The sequence below is a fragment of the Aplidium turbinatum genome, chromosome 16 (genome assembly GCF_918807975.1).
Source record: "Aplidium turbinatum chromosome 16, kaAplTurb1.1, whole genome shotgun sequence".
In the NCBI taxonomy this organism is placed as follows: Eukaryota; Metazoa; Chordata; class Ascidiacea; order Aplousobranchia; family Polyclinidae; genus Aplidium; species Aplidium turbinatum.
In genome coordinates this window covers 19,722,083-19,740,600 of record NC_137487.1, presented here as the reverse complement: position 1 = coordinate 19,740,600, position 18,518 = coordinate 19,722,083, and the positions used below count along the sequence as shown (strand labels likewise).

Genomic DNA, 18,518 nt, shown 5'->3' with positions numbered 1-18,518 from the left:
TTTTTCTGTCTTTCCTGCAAGGTGCTTCGCTTCTACATGTCATCTGGAAATCAATTTATTGTCAAATTTAAGCTTTAATTTTGCGAAACTGTGCATTGCACCCCAGCTACCAAAACCCTGTTGTTTTACCATCGATTTAGTGTCTGCAGACGTTGAATTATTACAAAACCGAAGGACTTTGGTACCAGATAATAATCTTTTGTCATCGCTTCTCTCCAACTCACCACTGGTTATCTTGAGACTTGCTAGTAGGCCTAGTCGGGGACGTCGCTATTGTAGCAGACTTCCACGGCCTGGTGTAGTTTTCGGTTTGTCCTGAAACTATAGAGAGTTACTTTTCCGTTGTGGATACTCTATTGTGATAGCTTTCTCGCAGGTATTCATAACTACTTTCATTGCTTTTCTATTCTTTCAAGATCAACTTGTACAAGTGATTAGCATTTGACATCCATACTACCATGCATTTATGCCTTTTCTATAATGATATTTTTTGTATCGTCATATCGCAATAATGGCGTATATTCTTAGAGACACGAAATTCTCAATATACAACCTACAATGTAGCCTACAAGCGTACAAACTACATTGATTCAACGTCTGCAATCAATGTAAAAATGACGGATTTTGCTGTCTATAGGCGCATTCCCTTGCCGAACTGAGCTTAACTGAATCAAAGAAACCTAATCTGCTCAATAAGCACGGTTCAAAGGTCAAACAGATATTTTCACAACGACTCAAGTTGATAATAAAAGCTATTCGGAGAAAAGCTAACTATTGCCTATACACCTATGACCATTTTCGCTGCAAGCATGAAGTTTGATGGCCTTTTTGTGAAATCAAGTCAAAGTTTACTTGAAAAAAAACTAACTCCAAGCTACCAGAAGTAAGGGCGATGTCAAAAATCTTTCCGCCACTGAATTCCAAGTCATGTTTTGCATTCTGACGCATTATTGGCAATTTTTAGAGACACATCTTTTTTCGATTGCTTTTCCCACCTTTGCTCATTCACACTGCTTTACACGAGAAAACACACATTGGATGTTGTTATTATACACTACAGGCAGGTTCATGTGTGTGCCGGCCGCTACAATGCAAAAGAGTTTACTTCTTGCTTTCAACAATTCCTTGGTTTAATTTCCTATCGATTAGAATTCAATGCATAAATTCAGTACCATTCATCACATGCAACAATTGCAGCAGACGAAGGACTTAGGTAAGGGGCGAGACTTTGAAACGTTTATACACAGTTGTTTAAGTAGTAGGCTAAGGTACCCATCTGTACATAGGACTAGTGCCGGTCTTAGGGTATTTCGGGCCTTGTGCGGAATATGCTTTGCGAGCCCCAATGACAATGATCCAATGCAGTAGCGTAGCTAGGTAGGCTACCGTATTTTGAAAGGGGAGGGGATGGTTTGACGGTCGGCGGCCAAAGCCTGACGGCGTGATCGCCGAAGGCGACACCCAGCGGCGGGGTTCTGGGGGCTTCCTCCAGAAAATTTTAAAAATGACTTTGAATTTGGGGAATTCTGAGAGAATGTTCAACAAAAATTTGGATATGAATATTACTGTAAAATGGTGCTGTCCGGTGGCATAGCAAAAGAATAAGATCATGCTTTCTTTGGCATTTTTCGGAAATAAAGCTATGTCTCCATGTTGAGTCTGGATATGCAACCTATTTCGTACCCCGATTTCGTACCCTGAAATCGGAGTAATAAAATCAAATTTCGACTTATTTCGTCCCCTGAAAAGATCGAGAGTAATTTTTGAATGTTTGCGGCAACTCCGATCAGCGACTTTGGCTCTGTTGTTTTTTTCTCGATCTTTTCACGGTACGAAATTTTCAGGGGACGAAATACGTTGCACCCGTTGAGTCTCTATGTTTTCTTGTTGCTAATTCCTTTGTTGAATTCACTTGTTGAATTTTTCCATTGGAAATAACAAAATTACTGCTTTCTCTGAGTAAATTTCGGGCCCCCTAATTTGCGGCCCTGTGCGATTGCACGGTTTGCACACCCCAAAGACCGGCACTGATAGGACACTGCCACAATATTGAAACTGAGATTGAATTCCATTATAACTATGTACTTCAGCTATTGGCAAAACAATCACTGTGATCATATTATAGAAATATGAACGTTTTTTGTTAACTTTAGTAAGTTAATTGTAGAATGATGACTTTCAAAGTGTTTTTTAGGCACGTGAGCCCATGCGAGTGTTATTTAAAAATATTTTGTATAATTGCTTGAAAAAAATGTAGCCTAATGTGTGTCTAACTAAGACAACTTTAAAATATTCTATTGCATGTTCATTGGAATAGCCAGCTTTAAAATGTGGTTATCTTCTGGCTGATGTTTGCAAAAGTGATATGGCATTCAACAGCTATCTTTATGAGAAAACAATAGGCTAAGTTAGGTGCAATTAAAAGGTTAGTTTGGTTTATTGCGCCAGTTTTGTATTAGTTTAACAAAAACAATGATTTTGATACAATACAAAATGAAAACCATTATTACAAAATAAAGGCGATGGGTTTTCTATCTATACATCTCGTTTCAAGCGACATGCCAGTAAAAGCTGCATATTTAATATCAGCATATAAGTATGCAATACATACAAGGTAATGGTCTACTACAATCAATCGAATGCTTCTTGTAAGACACGATTTGTCGATAGAATAAAACCAAAACAAACCATTCCAGGTTAAAACAAAGTAAAAATGTGTAAAAAAAAATAACAAAAGCAAAGAAATAAATGACATGCGAATGTTTGAACTTGGACATTCGAATGCTATAAAAATGAAACTGACGATGCACTAGCAAGTGCAAAATATATTTTCTGTTACATCTACTGACAACTGATCCCTGTTGCCTTAGCAATTGAGGTTTTAGCTATAAAAGTGAATGTATATTGTATAACTGTAAAAAAAAGACTTATACGAGACACTAAAAGGCACACGAGACACATGACGATTGGGTTTATAAGCTCTTGAAAATAACCAGCACAGACAAGAACGAACACAAGTGCTCGCCATTAACAGTAGCCCTATTAAAGATTTGTGTACAGTAGGGATGGGCCTACAGACAAAATATGTTTAGGGGAGGGTGGGGTAAGATGAGCACCTTTTTGCTTAAGTCGCTTTTACAAAAGAACGGTTTGTTTTGGAAAATTTTAATTGGGTGAACTTAAAGCACTAGTGAATCAGCTACATTTTAGATTGAGTTTTATCACCTTGCAATTTTTATATTTTTTTATATTGATACTTATTCGCGTGTTGCTCAACTTACCCCGGCATAAATTGTATGGGGTAAATTGAGCAATGACCTGGGGTAAGTTGAGCAATTCGATTAAGTTGAAGTATTCCCCTGTCAGTTTGTTTGTATAATTGCGAGGCATTTATGCTTCACAACACAACACTGTTTTTTTATCCAATACGAACCTAAAAAGACACAAATTCAACAGTTTAAACATTAAATAAGCTAAGGTTATTTCTTTTGGGGTAAGTTGAGCAACTGCTCCAACATAGTACTTCAACTAGCATTGCACACTTTACCCCAACCTGATTTTTGTGACAAAATTACAAATATTTAAAAAACTACAAGACTAACCAACCTGAACGTTTTATTGAATATCCTCACACTTTATGCTTACCAATACAAAAAAACAGATTTGATTTACATAGTGTAACAATAAAGTTATTCAGTTTTTGGCAAAAAAATAAAAATTTCGAATTTTCGTCATAAGCAATATAATCTGATATAATTGCGTGCCATTGTAAAATGCAATTCTCAGTGGACATAACAAATACATTGAATGAAGTGGCATTATGAGTGATACATCCAGAATAAAAATAAAAAAATTCCGCCGACTCGTTTTTCCAAAAACAGTGGTTGCTCATCTTACCCCATTGCACACTTTACCCCAGTCTCCCCTACCGTCGTAAATTATCATGCAATTTTGTACTTCTGGCGCAAAATGTAACCAAGCAATTTAAAATTTGCGTTTTCCAGGAGCTGGTTGTGCCTTGGACTCACATCAGTTTTGCTTTTAACTATCAACCATCTTGACGAATGATGAGGGCTGCCTTGATATCTAATGCGTCAACTTGTGAAAGAGAAATTATTTTGATAAAAAGTCTAAAATTTATAAATGTTCAAAAGTCAATAACCATGAATATATAGGGTTTGTAAGCGTTATCAGAATCGGCCACAGTTATCTGGACAACTATAAACCGTTGTGACTATATAATGCTTATTTCAAAACGTCAACGCCACTACAAAGCTTCTATTTCCAGCCAAAGGAGAACACTTGCCACCCCAGCAATGTAGATGGAGAGAGTTTGGCAATTTTAAACCTTTCTTTGAAACGTGTAACGTAGCAATGATTATACCAATGATAATGATAATATTATTTGCTATTGATTTATTTATTATGATGTCACACACAAGTAGAGTTCAACTCTCTCCCATCTGAATCCGCCACTGACCCACGTCATAGTGAAAACAAGCCCAGTCAATACAAATCCTGCGAGAACTTTACAGTTCATTACGTAGATGCAACATAGTACTTCGGGATTTGAACTCGCAACAAATCGCTTTGTTGTTTCATGCTCGATTCATCTTCGGTTGGGCAAGCAATCATCGTCGGCAGTCATCGTCAGTGATTGGGTGCTAAACAGATGGATGAGCTTGACAAGGTGCTGAAGGTGAACAGAATGATTTTCTGGCATGTTTTTCATGTCCACTTGATCCAAATATTTTTTTCATTGATTCATGACTCAATGAAAACCTGTTTGTTGCTTCATTATGACGTCATATAAGGTACTAGCACAGACATTGTTTGTCAGTTATGTGTCACTATATTAATGACTATAACATCACCAAGGATAATGTGGAATTCATCTGTCAGCAGCAAATGCATAAAACTTTAAAGTAAAAAACTGCAATAGAAGTTTTATGTCAGATCTTCTACAAAAAAACAAAAGAATTTGTGGAAATGTCATGTGTTCTTGAACGAAATATTAAATCAGTTTTTTAGTATTTTGAAGTTAAGTTGGGGAAAATTTGCGTTTTTTTTTAGTTTGTTGACTGTTCGGTCAGTTAATTGTGAAAATCATCGCGATGCTTAAACGTCACATCTGGTTGAAAGAAAAATTACAAAGCGTTGTTCCATCAGTTCAGGTAGGTTTGTTTTGTGGCGTCCTCTGTGTCTTCTTTAAATCCTAGGTTTTCCTTTCCTTTCTTGTCTATAGGATTGATCGAAATATGCCCATTTTCTGGGATGTCAACATCTTTCTCCTCCTTTAAAGGAAACCAACCTCTTCTCTTCCCAATGATGTATCCCACTGCGAAAATAGCGGAGTACCCAACTTGGAAGACATAATAGAGAAGAGGAAACAGAAGCATCTGAACTAAGAGTCGAGGACGCGATGCGAACGAAATCTGAATGACAGCTGCAGCAACTTGGGCGTTTTGAAGAGCCGTCTCAATAGAAATGGTTCTTTTCTGCTTTCCGTCCAGCCTCAGCCCAGGAACAAGAGTCACTATGTATCCAAGAATAAAAGCAACTAGTGGCATGATGGCTGCAACCTGAAAGTGTAAAATTACTCTGTTGATTGTTGCACTTTCACATCGCCTGGGAAACGTAAATTGTTTAAATGCGTAACACTTATTTAAGCGTCAGAATAGAGAAGTCAATGATCCCAGGAGTTTAAAATTGAAAAAAAAAATTGTTTCAAATGTTTCAAAAAATTGGATATTCCCAGTGTACCTACTGCACTGAGAAGACGGAAGACCGAAACGGTGTGCACTGACTGCAGTTATGGACGCTCTTGGACTGCAGTTATGGACGCTTATATAATTATATATACTGTATTTATATCTCAAAATATTGACAAAATATTCATATATAGTACTTATATCTCAATAAAAGTATTTTTGCAGGACAGTGGTCATCTGGACCCTGACTGACCCAGAGTCAGGCGGCCCAGGAATTTTTTTTTTAATGTGGAGTGGGCTAACTCGCCTCTGCATAAATGCTGTACAAAAATATGACAAATCTAATATTCCGCCATGAAGCTTGATGTACAAAGTTGAGTAATTGCACCCGAATATAAGCTGGAAGAGCTGTGATAGTAAAGAAGAGGCCGTTTCCGAGTTGGTTTGAGGTTATCCCAACCAACTTTTCCACAGACCCTTCCATTGAAGCAGTATCTTACCACTCCTTGTTTCCAGGTGACCACCCATGGGATTCGGCTAATTAGACTCCTCACAATTATCATAATGAGGATCAGGATGGATGCAAATATGATGAACACCTGGAAAGAAAATGAAACAAATCTTACCCAAACCTTAATTTTATCACTCCATTCAACAAATCAGTCTTTTTTGCATTGATTCAACATTTGTTGTAGCAATAGCGGCAATCAGTGACGAATGTGTTAACAAAATAGGTGGAAAAAATGATAGGCTAACATTTTGGCAACATTGAGAAAGAATAATAATAATCAACAATTTATGTTTGAGACACTCGCTTGAAAATATTTTCTGAATTATTTATCGTGCAAATTAAGCTAAGCTATCACAAGATGTATACAGTGACAATCTACTTCTATGCCTGTATATATCTTGTGATAGTTTAGCTTAATTGCACTAGTAGAACGCCTCATGTTATTTAATTAAATGCCTGGTGAACAGCCTCATTTAATTTTCAGTATTTATCAAGTGTTCACTTTTTGAATTAAAACGAAACGGATGGCAAAGTAATAGCGTGCAAGCTATTTTTAGCATGAATGAAGTCGCAAATATTGCACAATATTCAATATTGAAGCTTTCTATGGTATGCCAAGGATGTAGCAAATGTTTTGATTTGACAGTTATTTGTCGCTATAGCAACGGTATCTATGACGTACCTTCGAAATTTTATCAGCATATTTGGGGATCTTTACGTGGATGACCATTCCAAGGAACAATGGAACCACCAGAACGGCAAGAGAAATTGCTGTTGAAAAAATATGAAAAAAAAATCAGTTTGTTCGATCTTTCCCAAAGAAGTGTGAGGATCCATGAACAACAGTTCAACCCTGGTTATGTGCCAGTTGAGTAATTGAATCGTTGAATCAATGTAAAAATGACGGATTTTCCTGTTTGGGTACCGACCGTAGGTACCTTCTCCTAAACTTGCTTTTATTCATTCACTGAACTGAAATGATAAATGCAACAACAAAAATGTAATCTTCTAGCCTACTAATGGATCACTATACCTGATTGTTAAACTCGGTGATCGGCCTCGGACCGTGGTTTAAATGCTCAGGGATTCCCAAACTGTGGTCCGCGGACCATTGATGGTCCGCGACGACTGCACAGGTAGTCCGTGGCGATATGACAAGAAATTAAAAAGCCACACATATAGGTTGTACACTGTACAGTACGTACCCTGTCAAAGATAATTGCCGCAGTTCTTTACAACTTAAATGATTTCGAAGGCTTTTGCTATCCATTATCGTAAATCTTACTTGCTGCACCTTCGTTGCAGTTAAGAAGTTGTTTATGAAAAATTAGTGTTCCGTGACCCAAAAAAATTCACAAATAGTGGTCCATGGCCCAAAAAAAGTTTGGGAAACCCTTGTTTAAAGCGTCTATAAATATGCAAAACTGGCGGGATTACCAAACGAAGGTTAAGTTTCCCAACAGGTAATTGTAACCTTAAAGTGCCTCTGACAGGTAAATAAATTCGCTAAATTTACTTAAGATACCAAAAAGATGACACTAACAAACTTCCTTCACAAGGTAGATTTAAACGATCTGTCTTAGCCTGATGCTGCGAGTTTGCTGTGGCAATAGTAAGTTGCGCTAGCTTTCGGAACACAGTTCCCTAATCATGTGCTATGATGAAATCATAGCACATGACTAGGAATCAAAGCACACATGAAATCAAAGCACACGATTCATCATAGCACATGACTAGGGAACTGTGTTCCGAAAGCTAGCGCAACTTACTATTGCCACAGCAAACTCGCAGCATCAGGCTAAGACAGATCGTTTAAATCTACCTTGTGAAGTAAGCAACGATCATGCTGCTAAAAGCGAAACTCAATCAATTGCCTAAAAAACTTCCCTGACCAGCAAATCGTAAAAAATATCAACAGGCTACTAAGTTACACGCTTGCAAACTTTCATTGACATCGGCGAATCTGGCACTCATTCAATTGCGAAGATACAAACGGCAACACTGCTTTGACGTCACAGTAAGCGGGAAGAATACATTCTTTCTCTGTGATTTCTTGGTAAAGTATGGTACGGCTACTGCAAAACGTGAATGTGTGGGGCTCTGTTGGTCTAAAGCAGGGGTGTGCAACCTTTATTACAGGAGGGCCAGATATAAATAACTGGGTGAAACCGCGGGCCGCACGTTTATTTAACATATGGTTTCTAGTAGTTGCAGGCACAAAAGAGTAGTTTTTTTGTTATTCATGTTATTCTTATATTAGGGGTTATCTCCTTCCAGAAATAATAAGTTAGGACGCCTAAATTTCTGAAGAAAACTGCTATTCAAATTTATTGTCACACTGTCTTTAAACGAGCTCAGTGAGAAGTTTGCAGCTGGCTTGTTTTCCCGACTGCTTTTTCCAAATTTACTTTAATGGAAGTGATCGCAATTCGAAGTCTATTTTCCAAGTGTTCGTCTGTCAGAACCGATCAATAGGGAGATTTCATGACGCCGGTTTTAGAAAAAAATGTTCGCACAAATACATTGGATTTTTCAAATGTGGAAAGTCATCTTAGTTGAAATGTTTTCGGTAAAAATCGCCAAGATTTATTTCTAAATAGTTTGCTTTCAAATCCGTTTTCTCTTGAAGATCAATCAGTTCAAGTTATATCTTCTGGTGCTTTGTTAATGTTTGTGTTAAATGGCGAAGCGAATATACCAAACAAATGTTCATGAGAATTGAAGTCCTTGAAGCGAGCCAAAAATTCATACAACGATTTTTCAAGTTGGTCAGCAAATTCAGTTTTCTTCTCAGGATGCATTCCATAGTCTCTTAAAGTTGGAAAGTGGAAAAGATTTCCTGTCTGTACGTGAGCTTTCCAAAGTCGTACTTTGTTCATAATGCCTTTTGTGTAACCATACATTTTTACGTTCCAGATAATTAAATACAATGGATTAGCGGTGGCCGGTGGGAGACTTCTAAAATGGTTAACAGAAGGTGCAAAATTTACAATAATTCACTCCGCAATGAATTGTTCAAACGTACCAGACTAAACTAAATTACCGTATAGCCTAAACATGTTTCGCGGGCCGCACACAATTCAAAATTGGCACATCTTCGCGGGCCACATTATTTTTCTTCGCGGGCCGCATTTGGCCCGCGGGCCGCACGTTGCACACCCCTGGTCTAAAGCATGTGCAAAATGAGAATTACCAAAATGAAAAAGTCAACTTATTATTACTATCAGGTTTCGATCAACTAGGTTGAGTTTACTTTTATCAAACAGCATCTCAACTCAATTGAAATTGCAGTTTCATAGGGCTACAATTTTCATACTTTTTTATTTGTCCTAATCTGGCTATAGCCATTTGCAGTGTAACAACAGTATCTCACAAACAGTACCTTTAATTTATGGTTGAGGCAATGCCTACAAATTGCTGTTTATGTGACATTGTCAGTGACAAAGATCGTGTGCTTTCTTTTCCCACTTTCCCACAAAACAAGGTACTGAGAAGAAAATGGTCAAAGTTTTCTTCAAGTGTTCGAAAGTGGGATGGGCCATACAAAACTAATCGTATATGCATTGTTTGGCGAATCCGAAACAATTTTCCAGATCCAGATGGCCGTTACACAGGATTTCAATGGCCAACTGAAGGCACATTATGAGAGAGAGAGAGAAGTTTTATTTATTTTTGAATAGTGATGATGAATTAAATATGAATGATGATTCGTACGATTTCTTCATTTTTCACTTCAAGTATATTTTAGGTTTTGTAGGAACGTATCCAGTACAGCTTTATTAAACTGCAAAAAACAATAAATCTTCGAAAAAAGCAACCGCTTGTACCAACTCCGACCAAACTGTGATCCACCAATTACATCTAGGAAGCGTTTGTTTCATCCGTTGCTAACGACGTCCACTTAGGATGACGTAATACCACCAAAGTCGTCCCAGAGCAGTGAAATATGGAGTTTCGCCTGTGGTGGCGCTGCGGAGCAGTCGTTTGATTAAATTACGCCCTAACCAGTCGAGCTACGAGGTTAAGATTAAAAAGTTCGCTAAGTGCAATTCTGCGCTAGGAAATGCTTTAAAAGGGGTCTATACTATTGGATCCAACCTGTCAGGGGCACTTTAAATAAATATTTTTTCAATCAATATATTTAAAAAACTTTAAAGTTATTACGTCATCAAAATAGAGGACTTAGTGACAATGACAAAGCTATATCGAATTGCAGCATCAAAATCAAGTTCTAAAACTGTTCGGCCACACTAAAAGATCAAATTTCGGAATCAGCGAAGTTTGCACAGAAAGTAAAGTCGAAGGAAATAGAAAACGATAACAAGACAACATTCAAGCATAGGCGTAGCCAGGGGGGGCGAACGGGGCCATGGCCCCCCCCCAAATTTTCAAAGTTTGGATTCCGAAGTTGAACCCATTGTTGAAAATATAATATAATTTGTATAAATTTATATTATTTTCCAAGACATTTGGCTATTTACACCCCCCAGGACTTGTTTTAGACACACAGAAAGACACCAATAAATTTTGCAAATCGTAAATTGCGCAAAGTTTACGCGATTTACGCTTCTTTTAACTAATCTGTGGAAGCAATTTCAGAATCGCTTACTCTGTAGGGTTTTTGTGTAGCTGAGTTTTTTGTGTTCTCTAATTTTAGCCGCAGTTTTTGCCCGTTTGTTTGTAGATAAGAGCTACCTTTAATAAGTTAATAGCTGTTTATCTGCTAATAAGTTTCATACAAATATTACCCTAAAAGTGCTTCCAGAAAGCGTTATAATCCATTATTTAAGTGTAATTTTGCAAAAATTTTCCGGGGGAGTACCCCCGGACCCTCCTAGAATACGCGTGCTTTCGGCACGCTCTAAACCCCACCAGCTTTAATGCTTCCCTTGCTTAACCGACCAGGATGCGCCACTGCACATCAGGTGGCGATGTCTGAAATCAAACATTTTGTCGTTTTCTTCAATTCATCAAATATTTGGCCCCCCCCAAAAATTTTTTCTGGCTACGCCACTGCATTCAAGCATGGACCGGTCTCAATTTGGCGAGACATGGCAATACTTAAAACTGCCACTCTTGTAAACAATTAACTCATGTTGATGCGCAATCTGCTACAGGCGGAGATGGTGGCAGATGATGAAGGATATTAGCCAACTTAGTTCGAAAACGTTTATCGCTGCTTGGCCTAGTAGTTACAGCGTTCTTGAAACGACATTTAATAGCATGTTTGAAGGTCCACAACTATAATAGTAGGGGTGGGCAAATTCAGGTCGATTTTTCAGGACCCATTTTTTCTAATGCCATTTGGGCTGGTAAATATGAATCCGTTGATTTTTTTGCTCTATGACGTCATAATAGGTTGGTTCAGTGGCCATTTTCAAAATGGCTATTTTGCTCTCAGGACATACGAGTGAGACGAATATACCTGTGCAATATGTCTAAACATATGTTTTGAGGGTCAAAGATTACAATAAAAGCACTTTTAGCTACCTGACATGACACCTTCTTGTATTTTTCTGAAGAAAAGATCATTTTTAGGTTATTATTTGTGTATTTATTACGCCAATGATCGTTTGAGCTTCTTGTTATATACAACCATGTTACCAGGAAGATTGAGAAGGCACTTTCAAACTGCATGGAAGTTCACGGATATTCGTTTTTGTACTTTTAGTTCGTGGCTGTTGTCAACTTCCGCAAACTTCGTTCAGCTCAAGAAAAGTTACATCCCAATTTTTTTGTTTCGGTGGGTCCAGGTTCTTAGGCTAGGCCATTGAGAGTTTTGAGGTTAGCGGCTTATCCCGCTGGTGTTGGCTTTTAGTGCTGCAAATCCTGCCGTTCGGATTTTTTTGACACTGTGGTGGTTTAGTCAGAACGATGATGTTTTCCGTTTTTGTTTGCAAGCTATTTTGTTTTCCGTGTGAAACGAAATGAGCAACGGAGTCGAAGAGGTAGATCTCCACCTTTATAGGAAGTTACCGGTATCTTGAGCTGAAAAAAACTTCTGAATGTGATGTAACAAAACCTTATACAATCGCCATATTCTGCCATATCATAGTGGTCTACCACAAGAACGGTTTGAATTAGGGGAAAAACAGTTCCGTGAGCTTCCGTCAACTTATGTGTAGTGTGAAAGGTTTTTGATTTCAATTTCTGTGAACTTACGTGTAGGTGTAGTCTGAAAGCGCCTTAGACTTCTTTGTGTAATTTCATCATATTTACTGACCTTAGGCTCCTTTGTCTACATGGTGGCCGGTCGATTGGTCGACAGACTCGCTGTGTCGACAGCTGTGTGTGTGTTCACGCTGTGTCGACGGTCATTCACGCTGTGTCGACGGTCGACAGTCATTTGGTCGAGAGACATTTGGTCGACAGGACGTTTGGTCGACAGACAATTGGTCGACAGACATTTGGTCGACAGGACATTTGGTCGACAAGACATTTGGTCGACAAGACATTTGGTAAACAGACATTTGGTAGACAAGACATTTCGTCGACAGACATTTGGTCGACAAGACATTTGGTCGACAGGACATTTGGGTTAGGTTAGGGTTAGGGTTGGGGTTAGGTTAGGGTTAGTTAACCTAGGGTTAGTTAAGGGTTAGGCTAGGGTTAGTTAAGTTAGTTAGTGTTAGGCTAGGGTTAGGCTAGGGTTAGGCTAAGGGGTTAGGCTAATGTTAGTTAAGTTAGTTAGTGTCGAGTTAACCCTAACCCTGAAATGAATCGTTCTGTCGATCAAATGTCCTGTCGACCAAATGTCCTGTCAACCAAATGTCTGTCGACCAAACGTCCTGTCGACCAAATGTCTGTCAACCAAATGTCCTGTCGACCAAATGTCTTGTCGACCAAATGACTGTCGACCAAATGACTGTCGACCAAATGCCTTTCGACCAATTGACCGGGTACCGTCTACATCCAGGTTGACTAGTTGTTGCACTAAATAATGCAATATAGGTAATCAATTATGAAAACTGAACGACGAGTGAGAAGTGAAAGCAGAAAAGAACTTTTTGGATTCAATTACACTGAAATACAGGAATATAAACCCACAGGAAAACTAGCTAGTGGGACTGTTGTAATTGGACGAATGCTACAGCCATGGACTTCTAAATAGTAGAATCTGGACTGGAAACGCAGTGACCAACAGTAGGCCAAACAATTGGTACAACAGTTGGCCAACAGTGGACCAACAGGGTTAGTTACTTGGCTGTTGGCCCACTGTTGGCCAACTGTTGTACCAACTGATTGGCCTACTGTTGGTCACTGCGTTTCCAGTCCAGATTCTACTATTTAGAAGTCCATGTTACAGCTATGTAACCGACAGAAGGAGAAGCAAGCCTTAAGCAGGACTGAAGCGAGTAAAGTTGTAGCTAGAGAACTGTATTGTATTGTAATTAAATCTGTATTGGAAAAGAAAGCACGCTGGAAATGGGCAAGATGCTCAGAAGAAGTCAACAGCGTGAAAAAACTGGAATCGGACTTTCTGGCTATACTGTAAACTAAAGACAACAAAAAAACTTTCACTGATTAAAAAAGCAGATCTAAAGAGCAAGAAGACACAGAAGATCTTACGTCAGATCGACTTGTGCAAGTTGCATGGCGGTCCAGCTACAAGTAGGCTACATCGCTTGATTTATTGGAATGTTTGAGTGGAAAACAACTTTTAGCCGAAGTTAGCCATCTTCGACTAACTATAGCACTCGAAATTCGACAAATGAGACGAGTTAAGGCGGCTGATGGACGATACCGGGTTGAAAAATTTGGTGCAGAAGAGCTGAAGTCCTCCATTAAAAATGTACTAAAGCCAGTATCCAACATTACGACGACTGTTGACTCTCTCTCTCTTTTGACCAGAATTATATGACCTGGCATGTGTAATTATGCGGAATGATTGTCAATGAGATATTCGTATGATTATTTTCTGTTAGATGGTGAAACACATTAAAAAATTTTAATTTTTCATGTAAAAAGCGTTTTTTTTCGTACTTTCAGATAATATCGCCACAGCAATGCAGTGAATCGCAAAACTGAGTTAATTTTTAGAATCTACGCCCCAAACAACCTATATTTAGACATATTACATGACCCATATGATCAAATCTTCATCCGATTGATGGAAATTATCAATTTTTCAGCGGCCATTTTGAAAATGGCCGCTGAACCAACCTATAATGACGTCATAGACAAAAGAACTTATCGGATTCTTATTCCGAGAGAAAAATGGCCATGAAAAAATTGGGTCCTGGAAATACTATGATCAAAATGCCTTTATTTGCCCACCCCTAATAATAGCTCTCTTACTTTTCCCTCCAACAATAAGCAAAACTCTAAATGTGATAAAGAACAAACTTTTGAAACAGTTCTTGTTGTTATTTGGTTGTTAAACTTGAGAAAAAACACAGCGCTTTGCCTATAGAATCGTAAAAGTCTTCACAAATACAAACACTATAAAGCTATCACTTCCTCACCCAGAGTATCGTAAGGAACTTGATATTCTGCAGGTAGACTTTCTCCCTTGGCATAAATGAAGAGCCACAGTGGCATCATTCCTAGAGCCAGCAACGTTGTGGTAGCAGTCATGGCAACACTGGATAAAAAAATCGAAAATTTTGAATTTGAAAGACAAACTTAAGAATCACGGGTACGTAGCATAATAAGTACATGGTTTGCTCTTCGGCTTCAGATGAACATATTTCATACTTTGTACTTCAAAAATAAAAAATAATCAAATACTTCATTGCAAAAATGTGATGATTAAACATACACAAGTTTATTTGCAGGGTTTATGGCTTGTTTCGATATCTACTTTTATTCACCTCTTAGAATCTTGTATAAAGTCGTGGGGCGCCACATGCGGCTTGAGGCAATAACATTACATCACAATAACACGTTTAGCGTCACAACTTAGAACAAGTGGTATGCTTTTGTGCTACTGTGTATACTACAGTATATATCGCCACATCCACAGAAAATCTATGCTCCTTGGAGCTGTACAGTCAGGCCCGTAGCCAGCCGGGGGCCAGGGGTGGGCCTCGCCCCCCTTGACAAAATCTCAACATTGTCGAGCAACAGCTACAATTATAATGATTTTGCCCATCCTTCCCGTTGCAGAGCTCCAACCTAGGCGCAATTAACTACAATTGTTTTGTTTAGTTAACAGCTAAGATGATTAAACAATTTCGCCCCCCCCCCTACCCCCTTCTTTGGCAATCTCAACATGTTCAATTCAACCAAGGCCAACACGTGTAAGGTTGGTAGAAAAGTTGTCAGAAACTGTGCAAAATAAAAATGTTTTGGGAAAGAATGATAACCTAACAAAGAGGGAATGGTTTTCCAGCAGGCCTACAAACTGGTACAAATTAGGCTATTTGATATCAGCTGTCGCTATTCTCGGTACCATACCTAATTCTAAGGGTCAGTGATAACCAATTTGTGCAGTGATAAACCAAATTTGTGCAGTGATAAATGTGCCGTGGTAAAGCAAGTGGTTTTTGAAGACAACGCATAGCCTACAAAATACATATAAACCCGTAATCTTTTAAGCAGTGTTTATTTTTTCTCTTCAATCCAATCAGTGTAAATAAATTTTGTTTCTAGTTTTCTGATCTGTAAAGTGTTCAACCTTGCAGCAGATATTGCTACATTTGGATCTAGCACTGCCGTTTGCGTGTGCCGACTTTTTGCCGAAAGGACATTTTGCCCAAAGACATTTTGTCGAAATACATTTTACGGAAAGGACAAATTGCCGAAAGGACTAAGGTTGTGAACGACAGACTGAAACACATTGTGGAGAGCAGCGATACATATAACACAAAAATGGGTTTCGGCAAAATGTCCATGCAGCAAAATGTCTTTCGGCAAAATGTCCTTTTGGCAAAATGTCTTTCGACAAAATGTCCTGGTACCGCCGTTTGTGAGTGTGGATTCTCAGTGTTAACAAGGGTTGACGCTCCCACTAGACGGAGCATGTTACAACCAAGACAGGCAAACTTGGTGCTTATGGCCTTTGAACATTCTGTATTGAAATCTATCGATTTAGACGTGTTTGTGAGACGGTTTGCAACCAAACATCCGCGACTGCAATTGCAATAGACTAGCTCACGGGTGTATAGGCGGAATGTAATCATATATATCAAAATCCTCGGCACTAGCTTCTTCGAGCCAGTTAAAGTTTTTGCTTATAACAAGTACCGCTATTTATACAACAAGTCAACAATTGCTGTGTTATGTTGGTCATTGTAATATGGTTGCCGTAAGTTAGCTAGCGGATAAAATAAGAGACCAATGTTGGTCTTAACACTAATATGATATATTGCAATTTTTGTGGATACCGGTTTAAGAGGTTAAAATGCCGAAATCATTTAAACTTTTTCGGCCCTCCTAACAAAAAGTTGGCCCCCCTTGCTCTGCGGTCTGGCTACGGCCCTGTGTAGAGTGACAACAGATGACAAAGCCATTCAGCCAATACAGTGACAGAGTGATAAAATCTTCTTCCCAAATCAATGAAACAATTTGATTTGTCTCTCACAATGTTTGCATAATGGTAGAGCTGTGAACCATATGGTCCATTGGTCCTTGTTAATGTTACGTCACTGTGGAGCTGAAATATTAACGATTGTGTCGCCAAGATAAAAACTAGTAACCAACAAATAAGTGTCGGGTTTACGGGTTTGCATTCTGGTGGTACATGCCCAAAGGTGGGCAGTAACAAGTTACAAAAGTAACTAGTTACTATACCTAGTTACTTTTTGAGTAACTGTAACGGTAACTTCGTTACTATTTTCCAAAAGTAACGAAACGCGGTAACTAGTTCCTATTTTAGCACTTTTTTAACAGTTACAAGTTACTTTTGCATTGAAATTTCAGTTTCTGTTTTTGGCGATTAATCAATATGTATCAAAGACAGGCAAGACACAACAATACAACAGGGTTGAGCATTGCAACAATATATTTGCATATTTACAAATAATTTAACAGTCAAACGTTTTCGGTTTAACTTAAGCCCTCATCAGGAAGCTGAAAATATTTATAAAAATACAATAAAATTTCAACTTCTTGAAGGTCACTATCTAACTGACTGAAAGCATCAAGAAACACGCAGCGATTAAAAGCTATTTCTTGATGCTTATACAGTAGTCAGATAGTTAGTCACCTTCAACAAGTTGAAATTTATTGCATTTAGTTTGAGTGTAACGCTTGCAATGCCTCTAAAAAGATTGTCTGACATCAAAACCAGCAACAGCATTGCTGTTTGCTTGCCGTTGGTGGACGTTCTTGTGGAAGCAATACAAACCAGATTTGGTCATTGGTTCGACAGCGACTGCCAGCTGCTTGCGACTGCATTCCAATCACAATTTAGACTTACCTGAGTTCAATGGCTGACAATTAAGCGACACTGCTGAATTGAAGACCAAAATAAAACAGAACATGCTTCAAGCAATTGAAGAAGCAAACTGCTCTGCTGAAGAGGGGAGTAGCAGAAGCACTGAAGTGGATGGTCGTAGAGCAACAGAGGACTTTTTTGCACCACTTTACGCAAAAACCAAGAAAAGAAAGCAATGCGCGTTGAATCTGTTACAGGAGTGTTTGGAAGCGGACCCTGAGCCCAAGTTAAGCGGATCCAGATTCACAAGCGGACCGATGAAAACACTGTGTTTAAAACATAACACTCCCATTCCGTCAAGTGCTGCAGTGGAAATATTGTTTTCATTGCAGCACTTGTTCATCACCAGACTTTCTTCGTTCTTCCCCGACGCCGACACACGCCCCATGTGCCTGACATTAACAAGACAGACATGGGTCGCCTCAACCGTTTCCGTACGGCGTCGGGCTATTCAACCATGCGCCAATGGGGAATGGCCTCTTTCTCCTCTTGTGTATGTGGTGCCGAGGAACAGAGACCGCAGACCACATCATCAATGGCTGTGCCATCTTCAAGCCACCTAACGGAGTAGAAGGTCTGCGTGTCATGGATGATGAAACCAAAGACTGGCTGCTCTCTAGTAGCCTTCCAGTGTAGTCCAGGAACATCGTGAATCTGGGGTGGTAAAAGGATAGACCCTCGGCCCCAGAGGCTCACACGACGACGATTGAGCATTGAGCAAGGACATTTTAAAGCCCACAAGGGCAGGCCTAAGTGACGAGCACTTTGAAATGCTCGTATTTATTAAAGGATATAACCATATAAATGATATAGGCTAGGCCAGTGGTTCTTAACCTTTTAACAGTGGGGGACCGGCAAAATTTTTAAAAAATGTTCGCGGACCGGCAACCAAAGATCGTAGTGAATAGAATGAATA

The 18,518-nt window shown here is 38.9% G+C and overlaps 1 protein-coding gene across 1 annotated transcript in view; it reads right to left on the bottom strand.

The window, feature by feature from the left end:
- Positions 1-892: 892 nt before the first annotated feature.
- The window catches only part of LOC145785440 (ileal sodium/bile acid cotransporter-like), a 35,893-nt gene continuing 18,267 nt past the window's right edge, over positions 893-18,518 (bottom strand). The window contains exons 6-9 of the mRNA XM_082597097.1: positions 14,688-14,806; positions 6,905-6,993; positions 6,212-6,310; positions 893-5,582 (exon numbers count right to left, since the gene is read on the bottom strand). Coding sequence (XP_082453223.1) covers positions 5,166-5,582; positions 6,212-6,310; positions 6,905-6,993; positions 14,688-14,806 — 724 coding nt within the window. The 3' untranslated portion in view covers positions 893-5,165. The remainder of the gene's footprint in view (positions 5,583-6,211; positions 6,311-6,904; positions 6,994-14,687; positions 14,807-18,518) is intronic.